Genomic DNA, 16948 nt, shown 5'->3' with positions numbered 1-16948 from the left:
AATACCTGCGATCTGGACAGGTATCTGACGTTATAACAGTATTAATGTAATTTTAACAGTATTAATGTAATTTGACATGAAACACCTGCAATCTGGACAGGTATCTGAAGTTATAACAATATTAATGTAATTTTAACAGTATTAATGTAATTTGACACACCTGCGATCTGGACAGGTATCTGAAGTTATAACAATATTAATGTAATTTTAACAGTATTAATGTAATTTGACACAACACCTGCGATCTGGACAGGTATCTGAAGTTATAACAGTATTAATGTAATTTTAACAGTATTAATGTAATTTGACACTAAACACCTGCGATCTGGACAGGTATCTGACGTTATAACAGTATTAATGTAATTTTAACAGTATTAATGTAATTTGACATGAAACACCTGCGATCTGGACAGGTATCTGAAGTTATAACAATATTAATGTAATTTTAACAGTATTAATGTAATTTGACACAACACCTGCGATCTGGACAGGTATCTGAAGTTATAACAGTATTAATGTAATTTTAACAGTATTAATGTAATTTGACATGAAACACCTGCGATCTGGACAGGTATCTGAAGTTATAACAGTATTAATGTAATTTTAACAGTATTAATGTAATTTGACACAACACCTGCGATCTGGACAGGTATCTGACGTTATAACAATATTAATGTAATTTTAACAGTATTAATGTAATTTGACATGAAACACCTGCGATCTGGACAGGTATCTGAAGTTATAACAGTATTAATGTAATTTTAACAGTATTAATGTAATTTGATATGAAACACCTGCGATCTGGACAGGTATCTGAAGTTATAACAGTATTAATGTAATTTTAACAGTATTAATGTAATTTGACATGAAACACCTGCGATCTGGACAGGTATCTGAAGTTATAACAGTATTAATGTAATTTTAACAGTATTAATGTAATTTGACACTAAACACCTGCGATCTGGACAGGTATCTGACGTTATAACAGTATTAATGTAATTTGACACAACACCTGCGATCTGGACAGGTATCTGATGTTATAACAATATTAATGTAATTTTAACAGTATTAATGTAATTTGACATGAAACACCTGCGATCTGGACAGGTATCTGAAGTTATAACAGTATTAATGTAATTTTAACAGTATTAATGTAATTTGACATGAAACACCTGCGATCTGGACAGGTATCTGAAGTTATAACAATATTAATGTAATTTTAACAGTATTAATGTAATTTGATATGAAACACCTGCGATCTGGACAGGTATCTGAAGTTATAACAGTATTAATGTAATTTGACACAACACCTGCGATCTGGACAGGTATCTGACGTTATAACAATATTAATGTAATTTTAACAGTATTAATGTAATTTGACATGAAACACCTGCGATCTGGACAGGTATCTGATGTTATAACAATATTAATGTAATTTTAACAGTATTAATGTAATTTGACACTAAACACCTGCGATCTGGACAGGTATCTGACGTTATAACAGTATTAATGTAATTTGACACAACACCTGCGATCTGGACAGGTATCTGATGTTATAACAATATTAATGTAATTTTAACAGTATTAATGTAATTTGACATGAAACACCTGCGATCTGGACAGGTATCTGAAGTTATAACAGTATTAATGTAATTTTAACAGTATTAATGTAATTTGACATGAAACACCTGCGATCTGGACAGGTATCTGAAGTTATAACAATATTAATGTAATTTTAACAGTATTAATGTAATTTGATATGAAACACCTGCGATCTGGACAGGTATCTGAAGTTATAACAGTATTAATTTAATTTGACACAACACCTGCGATCTGGACAGGTATCTGACGTTATAACAGTATTAATGTAATTTTAACAGTATTAATGTAATTTGACATGAAACACCTGCGATCTGTATCTTAAGTTATAACATTATTAATGTAAATTTAACAGTATTAATGCAATTTGACATGAAACACCTGCGATCAGGACAGGTATCTGAAGTTCTAACATTATTAATGTAATTTGACAGTATTAATGTAATTTGACATGAAACACCTGCGATCTGGACAGGTATTTTAGATTATAAAAGTATGAATGTCACGAAACACTCGCGATCACGGAAAGGTTATCTTAAGTTGTAACAGTATGAATATAATTTGAAAAACACCCGCAATCTTGGACAAGTAACGTTATCTGAAGCAATTTAAGCAAACGGCTTTCCTCCCAGTCTGCGTATGATCGTTGACCTATGCAGATTATCAAATAGGCCACGCCTGCCCGATGACGCAATATCTGTTACGCTGTTCTGAAATCCTTGGAAAAAAGTGCTTGCCGTGTCTATATCTTTATTTTCCTAAGTATTAAGCCTAAACAGCTAACTAGGAGTTACCCAAAAGATATTACACACCGGTTATGATCATCATTTCATTGCGAATGTCGCTATAACGACTTCAAACTACCAAATCCAAATAAATAAGAAATACTACGAAAAATGTCTCATGAGCAGGCAAGTAACTTATATCGCTTTTGTTTGACTTGTTGAAAAGTCGTTTTAAAATAACATTACAAAAGAACAGAAGAATGAAGGAAGAATACAGTTTACCGTGAAATCCAGACATCTTGTTACGTACAGAAGGGAGCGGAGACACTGGTAAGTGTAAACAGGGTTTATTGAAGTACAACAGAGCGTGCAGACAGAGTGCAGGTGAGTTGAAGCAGATGGATACGTTGACGGGACGTGATACTGGATCTGATACTTGTCTTTGTTTTCTCAGGGAGCGTGGACGCAGATCGACGTGGAGCAGACGAACACACTGGAACTCACAGAAGACGTGGAGACAAAAGGGATCACAGAGGACGCTGGAGACAGGTAAGTAGGCGTTTAAAGGAGTCCTGGAGGTAAGCATAACAGGTAGTATGCATTAACGAGACCGGACAGAGAGTGAGTGTTCAGGAGTGTGTTTTATGCTGCTGTGGTGATGAGTGCTGATGAGTGTCAGGTGTAGCTGGTTAATACTCAGGAGAGGGAGTGCGTTGTGATTGAGTGAGTGTAGAGCCTGGCGTGTCTGTGACACATCTATAAATAGGCCTAATTACACTAGGATTACCATAATGATTTGGGGTAAGGAAAAAATAAGTTTTGGAAGATCACTCACTCATTATTTAAATTAGTTAATTTCTAACAAAAAAAAAAAAAAATAGTATTTCTTTAACTAATATCACTATATTCCAAAGCAAATCATTTATCTTATGAGGTCAAGTGTCGAGTGTTATCGTCTTCCTCCTCACTTCCTCTTTTTCATCATGATTTTGCTTATAAAGCATAAAATGGTATTATGTATGTTCATGGCTGGCAAACTGAAGGTTGTTTATCAGATCCTCGGAACAGTGGCTCAATGAGCCAACACAATCATATAATGAAAACTCCCTTCCAATTGGAAGTGGATTTTTGATGATAGACCATCAGATATCTATTAATTAATGTTTTTTTTTATTTTTTTATTAAAGCAGCTCCACACCCCATCTGTTGGTGACTGAGATTTAGCAGGGCATAATAATGTTTCAGTTCTATGTTCAGCAGTCTCTTCAACTGCTCAACCACAGACTCATAAATGTTAGATTAATAAAATCTCTGCAACTTTAAAATAAACAGAACCAAAGTCTGATAACCGTATATGAACTTAAAGAAAAGAACCCACATGCTAATATGCTGATCTAAACAAACAAAAATAAAACGAGAACCCAACTCCAGAGAGATATAAACTGGCCCCAAAAACAGTATACATCATAAAATAATAAGGGAAACTATTCTGCTATGCTGAAACAACAGAAATAACCAAATTATGAAATATATAAAAACACCATAAGGTCAGGTTGTGGCTGGTTAACATGGTTCCCCTTGCTAATAACCACACGCTCTGGATCTACAGAACACCGTTCTCAATTGGCAGCCTTTCAAATGTAGCCATGTTTTCTGATGAAACCATGAAGACATATACCTGTCTTAATACCAGGTGTAAACAGGGCCTTAGGTGAGTGGCTCATCCTCTAACCCAACATAAGCACTGAAGGAATCTCTGGCAGGGTAGGCCTACTTGACATCTGACACCCTGACTGTATCTTCTTTGCTAGTTAAGCCATAACCTCTAGTGGTGTCTGGTCAGACTGCCTCTTCTTTTTTAATGTGGCATCTTTATCCACTTACAGTCTATGCCAGTTTGACTGTAATGGCCAGGGTTGCCAGGTCTGTGCAGCAATATTAGCCCAATGGCTAATCAAAACTAGCCCAATGAAGCACTGGTCATGGCATCTGCAGAGTTGAGAGTAAAGACAAAATTCCAGGGTAATTGAATGACAGATGCATGTCATTTAGCAGTTGTTTTTTATACAAAGTGACTAGTGCTTTCAAACAGCTGAGCTCCCCCTAGAGAAATTAATACTTTTTTTTTTTTTTTTTTTTTTAACAGTGAGGAATTATTCAATGAATTTCAATTAAATGATGGGATTTTTAAAAAATGTAAATTGCACTTTATTTTACAGTACTGTTCCCCCTGTACATACTGGCCTGGTTTCACAGACAGGGCTTAGATTAAGCCAGGATTAGGCCTAGTTCAATTAGGATATTTAAGTAGTTTTCAAAGGGGGTGTATCACACACAGTTTCTGCCAGTCTCATGTTAATCTTGAGTACATAGAGTAACAATGCATCCTTCATATCTCCGAAAAGTCTTTAGTTTTGTCATATTTATAAAAGATAGATACACTAAAACGAGTCTTTCTGGAAAAAGCCGAGATCCTTGAGTCGCGTCTGCCGTCAGTGCTGTGGGCGGAGCTAAAGAGTCACGAGCGCGCACAGCTTCTGCGTAGAGATGTCTGCTAGCTGCGACATCATTATAAATACAAAGGGAACAAAAACATTCGTGTTGTTTCAATTAAATGCACTTGCGCGCCGATTTCCAACAAAACACAGACATCTGATGCAGCTTTACTCACCACCTGTGATTTGCAAATCCAGCACCGAACTGGGACTTGTTTACAAATCCCAGGAACAAACAAACATATGTGCACAACTCCGTTGCTGCCCCAGAAAAACAAACTTCATCCACTGTTCCCTTAACGCTGGGTTCTTTGGAAGCTGAAAAAGGTAATCTTTCCCTCACAACCAAAAACACACTCCTTTGTTGACAAGAGCTGCGTCTCATTCGGAGGCTGCGTCCTTCGGAGATCGCATTTGAAGGCTGAATACTTCATAAAGGATGTCATATTTAAGAAAAGTAACTGTAATAAAATTGACTGATATTCATTGTGAGGTGTAAAATACTGTAATTTCTTTCTTACGTTGCAATCTAATGGTTATTTTTCTTAAATGAGATTGCCTTGATGATGTATGCAGCCTTCAAAGGGTGCAGCCCCTGAATTGGGACACAGCCATTGTTGAAAAATCTCTCGGCTTCCGTATCCCGAACGAAATGCATTGATGGGCGTGCTCTTGTTCTGGGTGATGTGTGTGCACGCTTACCAGGGAGAAATGTCTATAAAAGAAATTCCGCACTTTGTTACGTGATAAAGGGCCATACTAGAAAAAAAACTCTCCGAAACCGGAAGTAGTCATTTGGCACAGAAATAATCCGTCATACGTCCAACTCGTGTTTTGAAACTCTGGCCATGTTTAGCATGAGAGTCCAACACTTCAACAGTGTAAATAAGTCAGAATGCATGAAATAGCATTGCAACCCCCCTTTAAAACATGCCTTAGAAAAAACATTACTGGTGTGCATCTTGAGACAAAACAATGGCAATGACATATTTTAAGATATATCAGTGCAAGTTGCTTTCAGTTAAGACACCTCAAACAGTCATTTTAGTGTGGGACTAGGCTTAAGCCTTGTCTGTGAAACTGGGGGACTATGTATTAATTATTAATTATAATAATTACAAAAACTGGGTAGTAACTAGGTAATCCTGAACCTACCCCTAAACCTAACTTAACCCATGTAGTTACCTTGTATTACCCAGTACTTTCTTAAGTAAATGCACATACTGTAAAATAAAGCACAACCATTATAGTAATAAGAAAATATCAGTCATGGTGTCCATAAAAACCATAAATGTGGGTTTTTCCCCCCATAGTTCATGCATGACTTTAAGACAAAGACAATTGTGTGGTTATCACGAACTACCATTCTTTGGCCCGGTTTCACAGACACGGTTTAGATTAAGCCAGGATTAGGTCTTAGTTCAATTAGGACATTTAAGTAGAAGAAAAACATTACTGGTGTGAATCTTGAGATGGCACTGACATATTTTAAGATATGGCAGTGCAAGTTGCTTTCAGTTAAGACAGCTCAAACATGCATTTAAGTCTGGATTAGGCTTAAACCTTGTCTGTGAAACCGGGGGTATATTTCCTTATTTCACTTTCTCAACCACTTTCTTGAATGTATTATAATTTAAATAAGCAACAATGTAGATACATTAAAGACAAGGATCTACTCTATAATGAAGCTGGATATGTGTTCTCAAACCATTTGTCAGATTGAAGCAAGTTGTCACATTTACAGTATACAGGGGTAAGTTGTCACTTCCATTTAATATGTACAATTTGAATAGAGTGTAGAGTATTTTTTAATCAGTTTTTGGAGAAATCCAGAGAATAATGAAGTGCAATTGAATGAGAAATTTGCTTATATTAGTGGAATCTGGTGGCACAGTCAACTTGAGCTGAATTTGTTAGCTGATTTTTTTTCATTGTAAAATATGCTAATGAACTATACTTCTGCTTTCAAAATTGCGTCAGAAAGATTCCAGTTATTTTCCAAAAAAAATCACGCAACATACACAGTTCTTACATCCTTTCTTGTTGAGTTATTAATTTAACGTGTTTTTTTTTTGTTTTTTTTTAAAGTGTTTGTGGTTTCAAAATTGCACTTGAATCAAGAGCCTGAGGCATGATGTGGGACATTAGAAATAAGGTTAGAATTACTGTACAATAGAAACTTTGTTTCATTATGGCTCTCTGGAGTTCAATACTGAATCATTATTTCAGTCTCCCATAAGTCTTATGCAATGGGAGCTACAGAGGTTTGCTGTGGTTTTTGTTTACTGAGAAAATGTAAAAAATGAAAGCAATTGTTCTTCTTTTTTAAAAAATGTGTATGACAGTATTTGAAATTATGGTTATGACTGAGACAATTTTTGGAGCAGCAAGATAGCAGGAAACCTCTCCCACAGATGAAGATAGGAGATCAGAGACCTCTTCCTCTTGAGAACGATTTCCTACACCAGAATACAATCAGAGCATATCCTGTAGTCACTTACAGGCAGAAAAACAGAGATCAGAGTTTACCCAGAAGCAAGTGACCAATTCAAGTTGCCATCCTTATAGACTAAACACATTCTCTCAAACTCCACATGGGCCTGATCTTCCTTCATGTGTTTTGAACCTCCTGCTTTTTTTCCTGGATAGCTGACTCATGAGGTTTAGTACTGACTGAGCGGTGGTTTTCCTGTAATTGACTGATGTTTTCCCAGGAATGTTCCTGATACTCTATGGCTGGATCTGTGTAGATGATCTGGCCTGGAAAGATTTCAAATGTTTTGAAATTGACTATAGCTAGTATTTCAAGAATTTGATTGTAAATTGCTTGGAAATGTCTTTAAAACCCTTCCCAGACTTACAGGCATCAATAGACCTAATCATTCTTCTTAGGGATTAAAAAGATAATGTTTTTAAAAAGATGTGATTTTTACAGTAGTATTTTTAATTGCATCACTTTTATTTATCAGCATTGAATCAATGACCAAACAGGCCCTATCATCCTTGTGTCCAAAAACGAAAGCGATAAACATGTTCATCAGTTGCATCAGGCTCAATGGAAATACCCTACGTGACTCTGCTTACATTTTTGCAAAACCTGAAATACATTGTTCCTGCTATATTTCACTGCACTTCTTCACTGCTATATTTCAGGTGACACATCCACACAAAGCTGTAACGGTTTAAGTCCAAGGATGAAGAAGAAGGTATAAATAACGCCAGTCTTTATAATACATAAGCCAACAACTTGAAACAGTGTGCCATGCCCAAACACAAAACAATACCAGACAAAGAATGAGTGAAGGTGAGGAATTTAAATACACATGGTGAGGAATTAAATGACGAACAGCTGTGACGATTAAATGAATATCCATGGTAACTGATAGGGAAAAGGAGAACAAAGGAACACAGGCAAACAGCTGATTAAAGGGTTAGTTCACCCAAAAATGAAAATAATGTAATTTATTACTCACCCTCATGTTGTTCCACACCCGTAAGACCTTCATTCATCTTCGAAACACAAATTAAGATATTTTTAATTAAATCCGATGGCTCAGTGAGACCTACATTCAAAGCAATGACATTTCCTCTCTCAAGATCCATAAAGGTACTAAAAACATATTTAAAACAGTTCATGCGAGTTCAGTAGTTCTACCTTAATATTATAAAGCGACGAGAATACTTTTTGTGCGCCAAAAAAACAAAACAATGACTTTTCAACAATATAGTGATGGGCTGATTTCAAAACACTGCTTCGGAGCTTTACGAATCAAATCAGTAATTCGGATCTCCTATCAAATGGCTAAACTGCTGAAATCACGTGACTTTGGCGCTCCGAGTCACTGATTCGATTCGTAAAGCTCCGAAGCAGTGTTTTAAAATCGGCCCATCACTATATTGTTGAAAACGAAGTCGTTATTTTGTTTTTTTGGTGCACAAAAATATTCTCATCGCTACTGAACTACTGAACTCGCATGAACTGTTTTAAATATGTTTTTAGTACCTTTATGGATCTTGAGAGAGGAAATGTCATTGATGTGAATGCAGGCCTCACTGAGCCATCGGATTTAATCAAAAATATCTTAATTTGTGTTCCGAAGATGAATGAAGGTCTTACGGGTGTGGAACGATATGAGGGTGAGTAATAAATTAAATTTTTTTCATTTTTGGGTGAACTAACCCTTTAAACAGACAAAACAAAAGCAAAATTAAGCGTAACTGTGAGCATAAGCGTTATAAGTGATTTCATTTTTTTCTCCATTGCAGAAGTGGGTTAAAGTAAACAGAAGTTGCGATGGTCTTTTCTTCCCTATTGTGGTGTATATCTGAGTGAAACGGCTTATTGAACAAGAAAAAGTGTGTGTTGAAAGAAAGGAAGATAACCAGACATAAGGGACTCTATAGCTCACATATTGACATTGACCACCGGATGGAGAGATCAGTTTCTCCAATCAGTAATATGGTAAACAACCCTTTCCAAATGAAGTCCCTTCAATTCCTTTTTCTTGTGGCTTTGGCCTATAAAGGCTTCTGCCTACCAACTGAGTCCATAAATATAATTGACAGAAGATAATGTGGCAGTTAAGAGTATTTTCAACAAACAAGTTTGTAGCAAGGTTCAGGATTCAGGAAGGAAGAGGACAGGGTCGGCTTGACTACTGACTGCTTTATTTTAACCAATTCACCATATACAAAACAAAGGGGTGCAGACAGGCACAAAGCGGTCATAAATCATTCACAATTCTCTCTCAACAACAGACATACCCCCACCGCCCGACTCAGGCCGGGGAGCCATCCGGCCTGCAGCCCCCCCCCATTTCTGGAGAGGAAGTTGGCCACAGCCATCTGAGCACCCGGCTTGATAGCCGCCCCAAAGTGTGGAGTTTTGTTCTCAAGTCCATTACATACTGAATTTCGTGTTTACTCTGAGATGGTCCGTCCTCCCAAGTTTCTCTCAGGACATCCAGTACCCCGCGGGGCTGGCGTCCGTAGAGAAGCTCGAAGGGGGAAAACCCCGTGGAGGCTTGCGGGACTTCTCGCACAGCGAACAACAGGGGTTCTAACCATTTATCCCAATTTTTGGCGTCTTCTTGCACGAATTTACGAATCATGGTTTTAAGCGTGCGATTAAAACGTTCGACCAGCCCGTCAGTTTGTGGATGAAAGACGCTGGTACGGACCGTTTTAATGCCCAATAATTCGTAAAGTTCGCGTAAAGTACGTGACATAAACGCCGTGCCTTGATCGGTGAGGATTTCTTTTGGAATCCCCACCCGGGAGATTAAACTAAACAGTGCGTCCGCAACACTCTTCGCGGAAATGCTGCGGAGGGCCACTGCTTTAGGATATCGAGTTGCATAATCCACAATGACTAATGCAAAGCGATGTCCCCTGGCTGATCGCTCTAATGGCCCGATGAGGTCCATACCAATTCTCTCGAAGGGGACCTGCATTAATGGGAGGGGGCGCAAAGGCGCTTTTGGGGTGGCCGGTGGATTTACCAACTGACATTCACGACAAGACGTGCACCACCTGCGCACATTCTCGTGAATGCCCGGCCAAAAGAATCGGGTCATGATGCGATTTAGTGTCGTTGCCTGCCCTAAGTGTCCAGCCATTGGATTAGAATGAGCCGCTTGGAAAAGCATTTCCCTGCGGCTCCTTGGAACTAACAACTGGGTTGTATCTTCTTTTGTCTGGGTGTCTTGGGTCACCCGATACAACCGATTTTTTATAACTGCAAAATATGGATAGGTAAGCGCCCATCCAGGCTGGAGAGGCTGCCCGTCGATGGTTTGGACCTGCTCAAATGCACGTTTTAGTGTCTCATCCTGAGACTGCTCCAGGGGAAAGTCATCGCGATCCGAGAGAATTATTCTCTCAATTTCACTCTGTTCCCCTGAAGCAGCACTCAGTGGTCCCCGTTCAGTCTCTCCCGCCTGTACTTGTGCATCCCCAACCATCGCCTTTTTCCCCCAAGAGGCATCCGTGCATAAACAACCCAATAATTAAGAAAATGCTGGCCAATTTGTCCCCAAAATTAACGGATGCCGGAGGTGCGGATTAACTGCCACCTCAACGCTATGCTTTTGGCCCCTGAATTGGATAATGACCGGCACTACCGGATATACCACCACATCCCCGTGTACACACCGCACCTTAACCACGCGGCTTATATCCAATGCCCCGGATGAAATCAGGCTTTGATGGATCGAGGTTTGGTTACAGCCTGAATCCACCAAGGCCTGATAGGTACCCCCCTTGATACTCACAGGTATTTGATACCAGCCAGCTTGACCGGGGGCAGCCTGCGGGGCGTCCGGGACCCGGACCATTGTCCCAACCTCCATCACTGGGCACCTGTCCACGAAATGCTCCGGGTCCCCGCAACGCCAACAGGCTGGCCCAGACCTCCCCGCCGCCCCAGTGGCAGGGAGTGGGGTAAATGATTGGCGTGGAGAAAGCGGAGAAACAGGAGCGGGGTTCTGTCCAGCAGAAGTCAGTCTCGCCCTCCTGGGCGGGGCTCTGGGACCCCCAAACTGGCTCTGGTCAAACCCGCCTCGCCCCCGGGGCGGGACTCGAGGATGGACAGGTGGGCGGGACCTGGGGAGAGGGACAGGACGAGAGAGAGGAACAGAAGGGGAAGAAGGAGAGAGAGAGACAGATGGGAGGGGTTCGCCGACCCCTGGGCACGCCACCATATGGTCCTCCGCGAGGTGGATGGCCGAGTCCAGCGACGTGGGGTGGTGGCACTGGACCCACTCGGCTGTCCTCCGTGGGAGCCGAGTAATGAACTGCTCCAGTACCACTCGATCGACAATCTTCTCCACGTCACTTCCCTCAGCCAACAGCCATTTGCGGCAGGAGTCCCGGAGCTGTTGGGCCAACACGAACGGTCGGCCGGACTCGCCCAGTTCCAGGGAACGGAACCGCTGGCGATGTTCTTCAGGGCTCTGGCCGACCCGCTGGAGGATGGCCCTTTTCAGGTCGTCGAAGACCAGGAGATTCTGCACCGGAAGCTGCTGTGCCGCTATCTGGGACTCCCCGGAGAGCAACGGGACCAGGCGCATTGGCCACTGGTCCCGCGGCCAGCCCGGCAGCTCGGCCGTCTTCTGGAAGAGGTCGATGAATGCCTCCGGGTCGTCCTCAGATCCCATTTTATTGAGTGGTAGGTGGGCGGGCACAGCTCGAGGTTCCAGGGCTTCCAGTCGAACCTCCCGGTCAATCCAGCTCCGGAACCTCTCGCGGTCTTCCTGCTGGGCTTGAACAACGACTTGGAGGCACCTCTCTTGATCCTGTCTCAAGTCCAGCAGGGCCTGGTGTTGTTCTTGTTGCATGACCGCGAGGGAGGTGATAATCTCCGCAAATGGCGATCCGGAGGACGATTGCATGGCGGCGGCTTCCGTCTTCCTTCCCGGGTTTCGGCACCAGTGTAGCAAGGTTTAGGATTCAGGAAGGAAGAGGACAGGGTCGGCTTGACTACTGACTGCTTTATTTTAACCAATTCACCATATACAAAACAAAGGGGTGCAGACAGGCACAAAGCGGTCATAAATCATTCACAATTCTCTCTCAACAAAAGACATATCCAGCGGGGCAGCAGTCAGTAGTCCTTCTCTCTCTCTCCCACTCCTGTTTCTCCTGGTGTTATATACTCTCTCCACACCAATTACTGAAACAAGAGACAGGTGTTCGTCATTTGCATTTAACCCACTCACTCACCGTTCGTCTCCTGACTCTCTCTCCCGCTGCCGACTCCGCTGAACCACACCCCCTTGCCACAAAGTTATTTCAATTTTATTTCTCCGTTGCAGAAGCAGGTTGAAGTCAGCATGAAACAGAAGTTGCGATAGTCTTTTCTTCTCTATTGCAACGTATATTTGAGTGAAACAGCTTATTGGACAAAAAAAAAAAAAAAAATGTAGGGAGGGACTTTGTCCATCGGAATTGATTGGATGGTTGTGGTTTGCTATTGCTGTGATCTCATGTGAGTGACAGGTTGTCCAACCCTCACGCCAGTAAACACATCATCAGAGAAGACAAGAGATGTCCATTGCAAGAGGGAGGGGAAGTTATTTTGGACATCAAGCTTCACCCATTGGCTCTGCAGTGAGCAGAAGAAAAGAATGTATTATTTTAGCTGACTCTTGAGAGGGACGTTCCTCTCCGAGAGGTGGGGATTTTGCCGTGGACACACTAGACTTTGAGCACGCGAAATTTCTTCAAACACTGCAATGGTTGTGATATGACATCACACTCTGCGCCATTTTTTTTAATATACATCAAAAATATGCATTCTTTTAACTTAGCCAAGAGGTCACGCCGTGACTTATAGATCTTCTACTGGTCACGCATCTTCAAGTAATGCATATTCGCAGGTCAGAGTTCACTGAACTTGAACTTTGGAACGCAGCAAAGTGCTAAACTTTTTGCATGAGCTTACATTTCCAGTCTGACATATTTGCATCCATGGAAGTCAATGAAACAAAAAGTGTAGTGGGACTGCCCCTTTAGGCAGAGATTGAAATCCCCACCGATAATTAAATAGATAGAATGCAGGTTTGGTAAAGCAGAGAAAAACTTAACGAAAAAATTATCGCCATCAAAAATAGGTGCATAGATATTGGCCAGTACCACAGGGGTGTTAAACAACCCATACACTATGAGGTATCTACCATTATTGTCAGCCCAGTCTGAGGGGTTAAAATAAATATTTTTATGAATAAGGATAGACTCATTTTCTGCTCAATTTAATGTGATCAGAGACATTGAGATGTGTCTCCTGCAAAAAGACAACCTTAACGTGTAAGCTATCCAGATAACATATCGCTTTGTAAATCAGGACTAGGGCTTTAAACTAATAAACTAACAGTACATTAGTTGTTGTATGAATCAAGACAGTTCAGAAATTAAATGTCTGAGTGGAGCTAAATGGTTAAAGGCCCCAGTATACTTTTTTAATATCTTAAAAAAAAAAAAAAAATCTTTTTTAAAAACATTGATTTGAAAAATGTGGATATGTTGAAAGAAAGAAGATAACCAGACATCAGGGACTCTACAGCTCACATATTTACATTGACCACCGGATGGAGATATCAGTTTCTCCAGTCAGTAATATGGTAAACAACCCTTTCCAAATGCAAAGGGAAGTCCCTTCTTCCCTTTGTCTATGAAACTTCTTGTGGCTTTGGCCTCTAAAGGCTTCTGTCTACCAAATGAGTCCATAAATATAAGGGACAGAAGATAATGATGCCATTCAGAGTAGTTCTATTTTCAGCAAAGACTTAAATCAGTTTCTGTTTCTTGTTTAATCTGTTGGGAAGTTTCATAGACATTTAAAGCAAATAAACAAGAAAAATCAGTTAAGAAACTTCAATTACCCTTGTCAAAATCTAGCAGCATGGTTAATGGCCTTTCAATTCAAAGACAAAGTTTTTCTTTCATTTCACAGAAATGATATTACTCACATTTTGAAATGATGCCCCTGCTGAAAAAACCTGGTTAAGGTAGGTTTTGGAGCTGGTATGCTGGTTTGAGCTGGTTTATGCTGGTCCTATGCTGGTTTTATGCTGGTCCATGCTGGTCCTATGCTGGTCTTATGCTGGTCTTATGCTGGTCCATGCTGGTTCTTGCTGGTCCTATGCTGGTCCTATGGTGGTCCATGCTGGTCCTAAGCTGGTCCAGGACCAGCATGGACCAGCATAGGACCAGCATGGACCAGCATGAACCAGCATTGGACCAGCATAGGACCAGCATAGGCTGTTTTTTTCAGCAGGGGCATCCACACTTAGGGTTTTTTTTTAACCAAAACCTAACCAACAGAAGTTGTATTTGAGGAATTATTAATTTTTACTTTCTCTTCCTTAGTTTTGTGGAGAAGTGCTCTTTCACTTATCAACACCCATTAACATAAAACACCAGCCACTGTATTAGGCCATGCTGTCATTAGTGCTGTTTAATATGAGTTTGGAGCGAGTAAAATCATTTACAGTCCTCTCACATTACCACTACAGATTTAAATATTTACAGTGAAAAGATCTGATTAAACAGCATGCTTGCTGATCTCAAGCAAAAGAGTACACATTATTATCATGGACTAAATGCTGTGATGGATTTTAAGTAGTGCTGGGCGTTTTTTTTTGTTTTGTTTTTTTAGATTCTGGCGGTTTCACAGTATATCACGTTTTTTTTTCACTGGACCTTTATTTTGGCGTATTTTACTGTCAGGAGTACAGGGAATGTATTATATAAACATTGTAAGGACAAATCAAAATTTATTTAAAAATGTAATCAAATCAGTTCATAAAACTAACAATTTAGTTTAAAATGTAATCAAATAATATAATTATTTAAATAAATTAATAATAATAATATTAATAAGTAGGCTACATTTTTACTGTGCAATTTCTGTCATTTCAATGAAGACCTTTGAGTTTGTGTTTTAATAAACGGTGTTTATTATTATTATTATTATTATTATTGTCTCTTAAAGTATACTACATTAAAGTATACTCGATTGTACAATAGTATATTTCTGTTATTTCAATTTATACCGAACCTTTATTTTGACAGGGTCATGAAGACCTTTGACTTCCGGTATGGCGGTTTTTTAAAAATACATATCGGTCTCGAAATTGAAACCGGTATACCATATGAACCGGTATACCACCCAGCACTAATTTTAAGGTTATTTAACTGTTATTCAACATGTGTATTGGATAACTATATGGACACTACAACCAAAAAAAAAAAAAAAAAAATCATGTGATTTAAAGGAATACCATAAGGACTACCATGCAGCTGATGGGGAGAGCCCCTGAATCTAGGTCACATGAGAGGAATCTAAATGTCATTTGGTCATTTAAAACCTAAACATAGTTTGCATGTACAGTATATCATGAAAAATAACGTTAAAGCTGAAAAGTGTGTAATTTCTACGGCACTAGCCTAACTAAACAAAATTGGATTCATTAACAAGTTTTATAGTTTAATTTGATGTGCAAAATCCACAAATTATTTTATTTATTTACTTCCATGCAAAGCAGATGCAGATTGGGATGAACTCATCACCAGGGTTGAGGTAATGGGTGAATCACAGATAATGCAGGTAAGTGAACAACAATGTGAGAGATACAGACGATTAATAAAGACACCTAACAGCTTTTTGTTCTTTCAGAAGTACAATGGAAATAACCAGGAATATACATCGAGTAAAACAAGGAGATTAAAGAAAGCCATTAGGAGAACACTGAGGAGAGCAACAAGGAATTCCACAAGGCAAGTGTAAACCCGTAAGTAGGTCCGTAATATAGACAAGATTCGACCTTGAGTAAGTGAGAGTGCTGGGTTTTTTTTATACAGTCCCTGATGGTGGATCATGGTGGAGCTGGAGGATCAACAGACCTAGGAGGAGCTGGGAAAGGTGGAGAACAAGGCAAAGCTGGAGGGATGAGGAAACAGGGTGCGATGCTGAACCAAAGGACCAAGGTTGTGCCAAAGGACCCGAGGTGGAGTTGGTCAGAAGACTGAGGCAGAGCCAATGGGAGCCAAAGGGGTGGAGGGACCAGGTGCGGCCCAAGGCCTGAAAGTCCGCGGTGGAGCCAGGATGATGACAGACCAAGGCGGAGCTAGGGGGACAAAAGAGCCCAGTGGAGCCAGAGGGATGACGGACCACGGTGGAGCATAGTATCGACGAGCTATGGTGGAGCCAATCGTGAAGCCGTGGAGTGGTTCCCTTCCATCTCAGAAATAAGAAAATTAAACCACCCAGGCAGAAAACTTTGTTGATGTATTGGGCTAACGTGGTGCTGTCTCTTCTCGGTGATAGAAAAAAGGTACATAGAATCATCCACTTCCTTCCGAAAACATGTTTTAAGCATGATGGCAGAGGTGCAAAGCTCAGTTCCTGGAGGGCCACAACCCTGCAGAGTGCTCCAACACACATACCTGTACTTTTCAAATAAATCAATTCAATGTTTATTCAACTCAGTTCAATAACAGTGTCAATGTTGCAAATTAATCAATTATTAAACAAAGTCAAATCCTATAATGTAATATTACTGTATATTAAGTGTCCTTTAAACCCCAACTAAACAAGCCAAAGGTCACATTGGCAAGGAACCCATTAGG

General features: G+C 40.1%; 1 protein-coding gene and 1 long non-coding RNA gene across 2 annotated transcripts; one reads left to right on the top strand and one right to left on the bottom strand.

The window, feature by feature from the left end:
* Window positions 1–9307: 9307 nt before the first annotated feature.
* LOC127524734 (uncharacterized) lies at window positions 9308–14385 on the bottom strand. Its single transcript, XM_051916550.1, has 2 exons — window positions 14287–14385; window positions 9308–12923 (listed from the first exon to the last, which is right to left on the bottom strand). The coding sequence occupies exon 2, from the start codon at window positions 12208–12210 to the stop codon at window positions 10828–10830; it is 1383 nt and encodes a 460-aa protein (XP_051772510.1). The 5' UTR covers window positions 12211–12923; window positions 14287–14385; the 3' UTR covers window positions 9308–10827.
* Window positions 14386–15741: 1356 nt separating this feature from the next.
* LOC127524735 (uncharacterized) lies at window positions 15742–16948 on the top strand. Its single transcript, XR_007933156.1, has 2 exons — window positions 15742–15926; window positions 15996–16948. It is a non-coding gene; the product is annotated as an uncharacterized LOC127524735 (long non-coding RNA).

The sequence above is a fragment of the Ctenopharyngodon idella genome, chromosome 13 (assembly GCF_019924925.1).
Source record: "Ctenopharyngodon idella isolate HZGC_01 chromosome 13, HZGC01, whole genome shotgun sequence".
In the NCBI taxonomy this organism is placed as follows: domain Eukaryota; kingdom Metazoa; phylum Chordata; class Actinopteri; order Cypriniformes; family Xenocyprididae; genus Ctenopharyngodon; species Ctenopharyngodon idella.
Note: the sequence above shows the minus strand (reverse complement) of the source record. Positions and strands in the feature narration are given on the sequence as shown.

Excerpts from the sequence above, each read along its gene's own strand:
- LOC127524734 (XM_051916550.1), bottom strand. The coding sequence starts at position 12,210 with ATGCAATCGTCCTCCGGATCGCCATTTGCGGAGATTATCACCTCCCTC.